This window comes from Nicotiana attenuata, unplaced genomic scaffold, assembly GCF_001879085.1.
Source record: "Nicotiana attenuata strain UT unplaced genomic scaffold, NIATTr2, whole genome shotgun sequence".
Classification (NCBI taxonomy): Eukaryota; Viridiplantae; Streptophyta; class Magnoliopsida; order Solanales; family Solanaceae; genus Nicotiana; species Nicotiana attenuata.
In genome coordinates this window covers 152,353-164,495 of record NW_017671725.1, presented here as the reverse complement: position 1 = coordinate 164,495, position 12,143 = coordinate 152,353, and the positions used below count along the sequence as shown (strand labels likewise).

Genomic DNA, 12,143 nt, shown 5'->3' with positions numbered 1-12,143 from the left:
ACTTACGAAGGCAAAATCTCTAAATGGTTCTGGCATAGATGGATATATATGTCTAGCAAAAAGATAATAGAGAACCCACACAATGCCATCATGAATAAGCTCAGGCAATTCTACTGTTCATGAAAAATATGATATGCCTATCGAGGATTATTCTTGTTGTTGCTTGAGACTACTTTTCTCACCTTAGCATTCAGCCTTGATTGTCGAACGCCTATGTGAATAGAATTACATGATTCTGAAATTTGGCTAAATTTTTTATGAGGATCTGGAGATGCTGATGTAGTTCCTTTAATTTTTGCTCTCATGTTAGCACATTGTGAAGTGACACAAACATGTGTGATAATATATTTTTGTACCTTTTTATAAATAAAATAATGTATGTTTGTCAAAACAAACAATAAGGTTCTTTAGGAAGAAGTGAAAAAGAATATCAGGAGAAAAATATGCAGAATCAATTGATGTATCTATTAGTTGGTTGGGCAAGGATATTTTTCAACCTTAAATTCTTATTTTGCTATCATTAAATCAGGTAGGTTGTGTTTTATTTTGCTTCGTATCTGTTGCTCCGCTTATATCACCAGATATTTACGTATCAAACAAATCTAGTAAGAGAAAAAAGTGTAAATTTATTTTGGTAATAAATGTGAACATTACCATAACAACCAAAACAATTTACATCCTAAAGAGCCTCTAGTGTCCTTTGTCACCTTCTAGGAAGGGTGCTCCAGACTCTATATCTCCAAACAAAGCACAACTTCTAATTACATCAATGTATTCAGACTATCTAAAATCTCTTTTCTAATCTGAGCAAACACAAAATCTCTATCTACATTTACTTTTCTAAAGATTCTCCATTTTCTTGCTTGCCAATTGTAGTATAGCATGGCACCCTATACTGCAGCAACTATTTTCTTTTGGAATTGGCTCCATCGTCTCCTTTTGATCCACTTGATCACCAGGCTTGCTTCATTGTTATGAATCTTGATGCCCAGCCAGTTGCTCAACTTTTCTCTCAGGTATGAAATTCACTTGCACTGACCAAAGATATGTGCATGTGTCTCCATTTTTGCCTTATCACATAAACAATGTGAGCACCTAATTTTTGCCCCACACTGCAAAAATATTCAAAATAGTTTTAATTACTTTTGTATAATTTGAGGAATTTTTATTTTTATTTGTTTGGCATTCATTCACACTTTTAGCGTAGCATTTCAAATCACGAAAATGATCAAAAATATTTTCTCTTTTGTTTATTGCATTCTTAGGTTTTTACTTGCATTATTAACATTTAGTTTGCATTATTTAAAATACAAAATACTTTAGTTTGTTTTACATTTTAGGTTCAAATTAATTAGAGTTGGTCAATCCACAAATTAATTAGTTGTTAGATAATTCATGTAATAATAGGTTAATTGTGCAATTCAAGTTCTCAATATTATACTATCAGTTAATTAGTGGCTAAAATGGAAAAAGAAACGAGAAAGGAGAAGGTTTAATTGAGCTCAAATTTTTTTGGCTCTCTCATTCTCTCTTCTAAAACCAGAATCGGACCCCCAATGACGAACCCTAGCAGCCTTCTTCCTCGAACAAGAAACAGGGACGGCGTCAGACCCCTTTCCCTTTGAAAAAGAACCAGCCGCCATTTCTAACGTCAAAATTCGAGTAAGCTGTACAATTGCAGTCAACTAAGCACGATTTCTCGCATTCTTCAAAGTTTTGAAATAAAATAGTTGCTAAAAAATAGGATAGAAAAGGGATTTCGGCAATTGTTTGAATCCACTGCTGCTCGCTTCTATTTTCTGGGTTCCTAAGCATTATTTTGGTCTAAAGTGCTGCTGATCTTGCTGTGACCTGTTGCTGAGCTCCAAATCGTAGCTGTTTTCATCCTTCTTGACTGTTTTTTATCTAAGCTCAACTTGGTAAGATCTACACCTCCCTGTATTGCTTTCACTATATGATTCAGATCTGTTAAGTCTTTTGTCTAATTTTGTGCATCTGCCTAAATTTCAATTTCTGCCATCCTATGTGTGCAATAAATGTGTTGTTGCGTATCATTTTGAAAATGACTGAAATGGTGAAGTAATTCGAAACACGGCTGTTTGTGATAATGTAGCTCCTGCATTTCTTTGGAAATTCATCACATGTTATATGACCAAATCAGTTCCGCTTACATATATTATAGTTTGAATGAAGTAAGTATGATGAGGTTTAGTGAAATTAGCACTGTGTGAAAGATCTATTTGAAGCATATGTGTACAGATGTTCAATCATAGTTTTGATTCGTTTGAATGTTAAAAGCAGTTCTTTGAGCAGTAAACTTTGCGATAAAGTAGACTGAAATTTGGAGCAAAAGGCTTAGGGAGCAGACATAGAGTTAGAGTTCATTTAGCTGCTTATTGAAATTTGAGGCGGTGAACTTGAATCTTGATTTTGCAATTAAAGAGCTGTAATTTGTACTGTGTTTGAAAATTTTGATTTATCCTAAAGATTGGAACAATATTCCCAACGTGACATGCCCAGATCTTGCTTCTATCTTAATCAAGTTGAAATTGAAAAGGTTTCATGTTTCCTTTGCATGTGCTTATGTGGTGGGCAGTAGGGTGCAGCAGAAAGCTGCACGATTGCTTGCTGATGTGCTCTTTCGTTGTGATTTAATTTGAACATCATCTGGTGTTGCCTTGTTTGCCATGTCTGAAAGAACCATTTTCTCTGGAATTTACACAACTAGGAGAAGATCTTTCTTTATAATAATCCTTTAGCTTCTACCTTCCTAAATGAAGTTGCTAACAGCTGAATGTTTACAGTAAATTATTTGCACTATATTCAGTGTTCTATTAGGAGTTATCCAGAGTAGTAACCCCCTTCCCCTCCTAAGTCTAAAATGGTCTGGCCAATAGATTTCCTAGTATTAGAGCCTCCCCAATTAACTCTATTCTTAGGAAAATGAACAATCTTTGATATTCCTAGTATGCCTTAGGCGTGCTTTTAATATATTATCGTGATTGTGTACACGTTCGCGTTACATGATTATGATTTTCACAAATAAATCAAGGTACGCGTTCGCGCGACTTTGACCAATAATCTCAAACCTTAGGAAATTAATCTAATAACTCATGATCATCGTGGAAATGCTTTAGGCGCGCATTTAATTTACTATCGTGATTGTGTATATGTTCGCGTGACATGATTACGTTTCCCAAAAAAATAAAATAAAATCAAAGTACACGTTCACGCGACTTTGGGTGAAACAATCTTAATAATGAATTAAAGGGATTCAACATTTGAAGAAGTAAACGTTGGAAGTTTTCGGTGCATTCTTCTTCTAATCCACTTTATTTTTATTGGACAGAGAATCAAGACTTTCCCTGAATTAATGTTTCGTTCAAAGCTTGGGGAGATTAATGCTCAGTTAAGAAAGGAAGGGGGGCTGAGAAGTATCTTATCCTCTTCTCTTTTATGGTCCAACCATTTCGGTCTTGGAGGTGTTGTTGATAGTTCGAGTCTTTTTCTGTGGATATGGTATACTGACAAAATTAACATGGATAAGATTGAATCTAGAGTGGCCGATCTCGTAAAGCAGCATGATTCGATGTAAGTTCATGGAAATTCTGATTTTGAGTTATACATTTATTTGTTTTTACTGGTAATGTAATGACATTAAAAAATGTTCATCACAGGTACAAGGATTTCCTAAGGAAAGGAAACATAGCTGAATGTGAAGCTGTAAAAGCAGCACTTCTATCTTATCCAAAGATTTCTGTTAAACTGGTAATATTCTTCCTCCTTGCGTTTTGTGTTCTGCTTCTAGCTGACCATTCATGTTAAGAATTTCACTAATGCTCCCTCCATCCCAATTTATAAGATGATGTATGACTGGACACAAAGTTTAAGAATGAAAAAAAAACTTTTGAAACTTGTGGTCTGAAACAAGACATAAAAATTTCTGCGTCTATAAATCATCACATTAAGGGTATATAATGAAAAGTTTAAAGTTAAATTGTTACTAATTATAGAAATGTATCATTTTTTTTGGGACAGACCAAAAATGAAAGAGTGTCACATAATGTGGGACAAAGAGAGTACCATTTTTATTTGTTTGTAAATTTTGCATACATTGATTTGCTTGTGATGTCCTCTTTCTTTAGATATGAAAAGGGGGAACGTGAATTGTCAGCCCTCAAGATTAATTTATAATCTATTTCGATACTATCTTAAAAGCAAACCTTTTAAATTAGGTAACATAATTATAAAATCGTGAAATTTGAAAGTAATCTGCTGGAGAAACTTGAAAGTACTACCCGTACCAAAATCAACTCCATTAAGAATACCGATCTCAGAACAATACTCCCATACTTCTTGATTTATGGTTATTTATTTAATGAAATGTTAAGAGAAAAGATTTGGGCATATTGGCAGCCCATCTAGCCTTGGAAAACTTTTGGGAGATTTGCAGTCCTACCCTATTTTTATTCCACCTTTTAATTTATACCCTGTTTTTAAAAACTATTTATTTCGTAACCAACTAACAAAAATTCCGTAATAATATGACCATTATACCCCTTCCAAAACATATAAAAGTCTGTCTCTCCTCCGTATTCCCAGATTCAAATTCTAGATCTCCTCCATATCTCCGGAGATCGCGTCTCGCATTCAAATTCCATATTCAAATTCAACTTCCAAATTCAAATACAAATTCAAATACATTGTAAGTATTTTTTGAATTATATGTTTTCTGATTTGTTTGAGCAACTTCACTGATATGCTGAATTTCTGTTTGACGATGAATTCTAACATTCTAAGCTGAAGTTATTTAGTTAACGAGCTGGCAAATAACACAACGAAGAAGAAATTATATTAAAACATTATATGATTATTGTAAATCTTCGGCATAGTTGCTTAAGTTTTTTAGTTATTACTTAAAAACTTCAGCAGGCAAAGCTGAAGTTTGCTCCTACACTGGCTAAATTAAAATTTCATATTGCATGAAAAAACTTCGGCCTAGGTGCTGAAGCTTTTTAGTTATTGTTTAAAAACTTCAGCAGGAAGAGCTGAAGTTTTTTAGTTAATATTTAAGACTTAAGCAAGAAAAAACTAATTAACATAAACATAACAATAGAAAAAACGCGAATAAAACGCACAAAAAACTAGCGACAAAAACATAACATTTCATTAAATATTAAAATCATAAATTAACATGAATAACAAAATAGCAAAACTAACAAAAAGAAAAACTAATTGTCCATATTATCATCATCGTTGTCGTTGTCGTCGTCGTCGTCGTCGTTCTCACTACCAGATGGCCGAGCATCTTCATCAGCAAGATTACCAAATCTTGCATACATCAGAAGCGTATCGAGCTTGTGGTTGATTTCTTCGAGCTCCCTGTCATATTTGTCTATCACCTCATCCAGTTTTAATTCAAATGCCTCCATAATGTCTTGCTTCAGCTCTTCTACTATTTGCCTTATGACAACATCCATTTTTCTTCTTTTTGTATTTTATGTATACTAGAATATATTTGTTTGAGTGAATAAACTCTCAAAGTATAGCGTGCTTTTATAGGGGAAAAAATTGTGCATGGTATATGAAAAGGCAAAGAGGAATTTTAAACGTTGTCTAAAGAAAAGCGTGTATGAATGTGATAGGAATGTAATTATTAGACTAACACATAACCTCAACGGAATATAATTACTACTTTAATTGTCTTTATTATGTTCACTCCTGTGTACTATGCAATTAATGCTGAAACGTGCTCAAGTTTGTTGAATTCCAACTGGATGAATTGCCCTGTCCACATGCAATTGCTGCTATTAATAAGAGATATTTGCAAAAATCTGATTACCGCTCAAATTGGTATTCAAGGGAAACATGGTTGAAAACATATGAAGGACATGTGAATACCGTGGGAGATTAAAAATCATGGGAAATACCACAAAATGTACAATCTGAGATCACAAAACCTCCCGATGTAGATATTTTACAAGGAAGAAGACAAAAGAAGGGGCATATACCTGCGACTGAATCATCAGTACCATTCAAGTCTACCAAATGCAGTCTATGTAAACAAGTTGGGCATAACAGAACAACTTGCTTGTCTTCTCCAGCACTTCATCCATATTCTAAGAAACACGCTGAAAAATACTCCAAGCTTCAATAATCCTTGGTCTGAATTTAGACTTTCTTTATTATATGACATAATTGAAATGCGATTTTTTTCATAGGAATAAAAAAAATAAGGTCTTGGACAATTTTATATACTGCTAAAGTACAAATCACTCATTTTTGTTGCGCAGGCTTGCAGGTTTGGTTGCATATTAAAAAAGTACGCAATGACTTCTACGAGAAAAAACTTCAGGTTACAGTACGTGAAATACATATCCTTAAACAAACACACACACATACAAACACTCTCACACATATGCGTATAGCACACAAAAAGAAACGCATGTACAAACAAAAGTTGTAGCATCTCTAAGAAACTAAGAAGTATAAAGCAAATATCAACAAAAGAGGGTGACAATTACATTGATATAAAAAGAGGTCAGAACAACACACATATTACAAACAAAACTTCAGCTCTCTGGGCTGAAGTTATACAAAATTAACCTAAAAAACTTCAGCTCTATGGGCTGAAGTAAACAAAAATCATACCATTGGAACATAAAAAAAGGATTACAAACACTAACAATCATCACCATCATCATCATCATCACAGTACTCCTCAATTTTCTAAATATCTCATCATCATCACTATCGGAGATAACTATAGGGTAGTCGGGCAAAAGACTACTGAATCCAAGAAGATCAATCTTCATCTTGTTGAAGTGTGAGTGGTACAATAACAAACCGATGGCTAATCTTATGCTTTTGTGGGATGAAATAAAGGCTGATTGGGAGAGAATTAGACCAAAGCTCTGTGCCAATCAATCATATCAGAATAGGCTTAACATGGAACGTAGTTGTGGAGATAATTCAACCTCGTTCGACAAGGTTGTGCAGCAGTTTGATAGTTTTCAGTTTCCCAGCTGGAACGACTATTCCAACCTGCAAAACAAACTGAAGACTCTTCTTCCTCTTATGGATAGAGTAATCGTCGAACAAAGTCAACTGCGTGATGAATTCAACAAGTTGAAGATTGATCTTCTTGGATTCAGTGGTCTTTTGCCCGACTACCCTATAGTTATCTCCGATAGTGATGATGATGAGATATTTAGAAAAATTGAGGAGTACTGTGATGATGATGGTGATGATTGTTAGTGTTTGTAATCCTTTTTTTATGTTCCAATGGTATATTTTTGTTTACTTCAGCCCATAGAGCTGAAGTTTTTTAGGTTAATTTTGTATAACTTCAGCCCAGAGAGCTGAAGTTTTGTTTGTAATATGTGTGTTGTTCTGACCTCTTTTTATATCAATGTAATTGTCACCCTCTTTTGTTGATATTTGCTTTATACTTCTTAGTTTCTTAGAGATGCTACAACTTTTGTTTGTACATGCGTTTCTTTTTGTGTGCTATACGCATATGTGTGAGAGTGTTTGTATGTGTGTGTTTGTTTAAGGATATGTATTTCACGTACTGTAACCTGAAGTTTTTTCTCGTAGAAGTCATTGCGTACTTTTTTAATATGCAACCAAGCCTGCGCAACAAAAATGAGTGATTTGTACTTTAGCAGTATATAAAATTGTCCAAGACCTTATTTTTTTTATTCCTATGAAAAAAATCGCATTTCAATTATGTCATATAATAAAGAAAGTCTAAATTCAGACCAAGTCAACTGCGTGATGAATTCAACAAGTTGAAGATTGATCTTCTTGGATTCAGTGGTCTTTTGCCCGACTACCCTATAGTTATCTCCGATAGTGATGATGATGAGATATTTAGAAAAATTGAGGAGTACTGTGATGATGATGGTGATGATTGTTAGTGTTTGTAATCCTTTTTTTATGTTCCAATGGTATGATTTTTGTTTACTTCAGCCCATAGAGCTTAAGTTTTTTAGGTTAATTTTGTATAACTTCAGCCCAGAGAGCTGAAGTTTTGTTTGTAATATGTGTGTTGTTCTGATCTCTTTTTATATCAATGTAATTGTCACCCTCTTTTGTTGATATTTGCTTTATACTTCTTAGTTTCTTAGAGATGCTACAACTTTTGTTTGTACATGCGTTTCTTTTTGTGTGCTATACGCATATGTGTGAGAGTGTTTGTATGTGTGTGTGTTTGTTTAAGGATATGTATTTCACGTATTGTAACCTGAAGTTTTTTCTCGTAGAAGTCATTGCGTACTTTTTTAATATGCAACCAAACCTGCAAGACTGCGCAACAAAAATGAGTGATTTGTACTTTAGCAGTATATAAAATTGTCCAAGACCTTATTTTTTTTATTCCTATGAAAAAAATCGCATTTCAATTATGTCATATAATAAAGAAAGTCTAAATTCAGACCAAGGATTATTGAAGCTTGGAGTATTTTTCAGTGTGTTTCTTAGAATATGGATGAAGTGCTGGAGAAGACAAGCAAGTTGTTCTGTTATGCCCAACTTGTTTACATCGACTGCATTTGGTAGACTTGAATGGTACTGATGATTCAGTCGCAGGTATATGCCTCTTCTTTTGTCTTCTTCCTTGTAAAATCTCTACATCGGGAGGTTTTGTGATCTCAGATTGTACATTTTGTGGTATTTCCCATGATTTTTGATCTCCCACGGTATTCACATGTCCTTCATATAATTTCAACCATGTTTCCCTTGAATACCAATTTGAGCAGTAATTAGATTTCTGCAAATATCTCTTATTAATAGCAGCAATTGCATGTGGACAGGGCAATTCATCCAGTTGGAATTCCAGGCAGTCACAAGTTCTCTTCTTTAAGTCCACAATGAATTCGATTCCTTCACTATTTATTCTAAACAACATTGAGTCAAGGTTGAACACCTAACAAGGAATAAAAAATTAAGACAAGCTATATTAGTGTATTTTTGCTTCAAAAAGAAAAAGTATGAAATTTTTTAAATGTAAGCAGTAAATCAGTGCAACAGATATAAAAAGCTGAAGTTAATAAATATACTCACAAACATTTTGCAAGCCAAGTCCATCTTCTTAGTCATCTCTTCTTCTGCCCATATTGATACTCTGTGAAAAGTTTCATTTGCCTTTTTTCTCCGTTCGTAAAACCACTCTCCCAACTTTTCTTGGATGAAATCTAACATTCTTAAAATAGGCATTTCTCTCCCTTTTAGTAAAATGGAATTCATTGATTCTACCATGTTTGTTGTTAGCATATCATAACGTCGCCGTGGGAACCACGATCGAGCCCATCTCTCGGGAGGCTCTTCCATTATGTAATTGTATGTTTTCTTGTCAATACTTTTGAGTTGGGACATTAACTGATTAAAATCTTCACGTTTGTATGACCTTGCAGCACTTTGAAAAAGATTTATTACCGTGGCTTTTGCATGTCTTTGCTTTAAATTTTTCTCAAAGTGATAGAGGCAGATACCATGGTGAGCTTCAGGAAAAACTTTTCTAATCCCATTTGCGATCGATTGGTTTCTATCTGACAAGAAAACCAGTTCACGACGGACTTGAATTGCTTTTCTCATTTCCCCGAAGAACCAAATGTATGCCTCATTGTTTTCTGATTCTGCTACACCAAAACATAGAGGAAAGATTTGATTGTTTGCATCCTTTGATACAGCAACAAATAGAACACCACGATATTTGGACTTTAAAAACGTTGCATCTAATGCAATAACAGGTCTACAGTATGACCAACCAGCTACTGATGCCGCAGGAATAAAGAACATGTAAGCAAATATGTACAGTGAAACACAAAAAAAACAAATCAAAAGGTGTGAATTTTTTCGAATAGGAACATTTGAAACTTCAGGCTGATGGTTAGTATTGTTTTGCTTACCTATTTTGAGCATCTTTTTTTACGTTTGTGTACGTTCCTGGGTTTTTGGCCATCATCATGTGTAGGTATGAAGGAAGAATCTGGTAGTTCTCTTCAGGTGTTCCCCTTATGCAAGCAACAACTTTTTGAATAGCACGCCATGCCTTGTGATAACCAATGTCAATTCCAATATTTTTTTTCATTTCATTTTCTACAAAGGCTGGTGTAACCTCTATCTTTTTGTCTCGAACATGTTCTATAATTTGTTCACTTATAAAATTTGATGTAGCATGCTTCTGATCTGATTTTCTTGCATCAACCGAGCATTCATAGATGTTATGATGTTTTATCACCCTGAATAGTGTGGAATGTTTTATTCTGGTAGCACGTACATTCCAACCACATTTGTCCACGATGCATTTCAGCTCGTATCTCTTGGAACATGATCTAATAGCAGTGAATTCAACTTTCTGGTTTAGCTCCAAGCTGCAGAAAAATTTAGTCATGTTTTGTTTGTTCTCAAAGATTGATCCGACTCTCACTTCCTCAGGCAACGTATCGTGCCTTAGTATTTTACATGGTGGAGATTCTTTCAGCTGTCTCCTCATTCTTTTTCTTGATTTCTGAGAAGCACAAGAAGTTTCAGCAATTTCTTCAATTCTATCTGATGGTATCGGTATAAGCTCCATGTTTACTTCATCTTCGTTGTTGCTTATCATTGCAGAAGGTAACAAAAAGCTTTGTTGGATTATGTGTTGGTTGTCAATTTGTTATTAGCTGTCCTTCTTCTTCTTGCTCATCGACAAACTGGTATGAATTTATTGGAGGGGGTAATTGTGGAAGCACTATATATTCTGAAGCAGCTGTAATGTTAGAAGGTTGTTGCCCGTTGTCTACTTCCATTATTGGATGCCGTACTTCATGTTGATAGTCAGCCTCAGGTTCTGAATCTATCTCATATGCAAGACATTGGTTGAGTGCTGCAGATTCTGAAGGTTGTATTTTTTCGATGACGAAATGGCAATTCTTGTAGGCTGAATCAGTTGTAAGCAAATGTATACACGTACTGAGTTCTTCATCTGAAGTTACAAGCATTCCTTTGCTTGTATTTAGTTTGATATCAAACCATACTTTTAGTACATATCTGGTTGAATCAATATTTGCAACTTCACTAATTTTCTTCAGGAAACTATTGAATGATATGTCCTTATTAAGTAGAACAAGTTTTGTATCATGATCCAAGTATTTGAAATCAGGAGTTCAACTCCCATTGAAAGTTATAACAACGCAAATCGGATTCATCCTGTAGACTGTAGTTTTGGTTAAAAAGTCATAACAAAAGTGTCAAATGTAGGACAAAAACTTCAGCTCATCACTAAATACACTAAATAAACAAAAGCTTTACGACAAATACTATCGAGTCCAGGACAAAACTTACAGCTTATCAAGTGCTAGAAGTTTTAGTAATGAACTAAATAACTTCAGGACATTGAGATGAAGTTATTTGAAAAAGATTTAGGACAAAAACTATCGAGTGCGGGAGAAAAACTTCAGCTTATCAAGTGCTGAAGTTTTTAGAAATGAACTAAATAACTTCAGCACATTGAGCTGAAGTTATTTGAAAAAGCTTTAAGGACAAAACTATCGAGTACAGGAGAAAAACTTCAGCTTATAAAGTGCTGCAGTTTTAGAAGTTATTTGAAAAATCTTTTGGACAAAACCTATCGAGTGCAGGGGAAAAACTTCAGCTTATCAAGAGCTGAAGTTTTTAGAAATGAACTAAATAACTTCAGCACATTGAGCTGAAGTTATTTGAAAATGAATTCAACAAACTTGAGCACGTTTCAGCATTAATTGCATAGTACACAGGAGTGAACATAATAAAGACAATTAAAGTAGTAATTATATTCCGTTGGGGTTATGTGTTAGTCTAATAATTACATTCCTATCACATTCATGCACGCTTTTCTTTAGACAACGTTTAAAATTCCTCTTTGCCTTTTCATATACCATGCACAATTTTTTTCCCCTATAAAAGCACGCTATACTTTGAGAGTTTATTCACTCAAACAAATATATTCTAGCATACATAAAATACAAAAAGAAGAAAAATGGATGTTGTCATCAGGCAAATAGTAGAAGAGCTGAAGCAAGACATTATGGAGGCATTTGAATTAAAACTGGATGAGGTGATAGACAAATATGACAGGGAGCTCGAAGAAATCAACCACAAGCTCGATACGCTTCTGATGT

The 12,143-nt window shown here is 34.3% G+C and overlaps 1 protein-coding gene across 8 annotated transcripts; it reads left to right on the top strand.

Annotated features, from left to right (window-relative positions):
• Positions 1-1,467: 1,467 nt before the first annotated feature.
• LOC109209877 lies at positions 1,468-10,945 on the top strand. Of its 8 annotated transcripts, XR_002065452.1 has the most exons (5): positions 1,468-1,919; positions 3,350-3,591; positions 3,678-3,768; positions 8,473-8,592; positions 10,615-10,945. XR_002065452.1 is itself a non-coding variant. In XM_019373233.1 (4 exons), exons 2-4 carry the CDS (start codon positions 3,374-3,376, stop codon positions 10,816-10,818), a joined length of 510 nt encoding a protein of 169 aa, XP_019228778.1. In that variant the 5' UTR covers positions 1,468-1,919; positions 3,350-3,373; the 3' UTR covers positions 10,819-10,945. The 8 variants fall into 8 exon arrangements, 5 of the variants coding, with proteins under 5 accessions (XP_019228778.1, XP_019228777.1, XP_019228779.1 ...); XR_002065453.1 differs by lacking the exons at positions 8,473-8,592; positions 10,615-10,945 and adding an exon at positions 6,294-8,126; XR_002065451.1 differs by lacking the exons at positions 8,473-8,592; positions 10,615-10,945 and adding an exon at positions 5,863-8,126.
• Positions 10,946-12,143: the final 1,198 nt, after the last annotated feature.

Bases quoted from the DNA above. Each gene is read 5' to 3' on its own strand.
- LOC109209877 (XM_019373232.1), top strand. From the start codon at position 3,374: ATGTTTCGTTCAAAGCTTGGGGAGATTAATGCTCAGTTAAGAAAGGAA. The intron at 3,592-3,677 runs GTAAGTTCATGG...TGTTCATCACAG, and splicing joins GTAAAGCAGCATGATTCGAT to GTACAAGGATTTCCTAAGGA. The intron at 3,769-10,614 runs GTAATATTCTTC...TTATCATTGCAG, and splicing joins CAAAGATTTCTGTTAAACTG to AAGGTAACAAAAAGCTTTGT.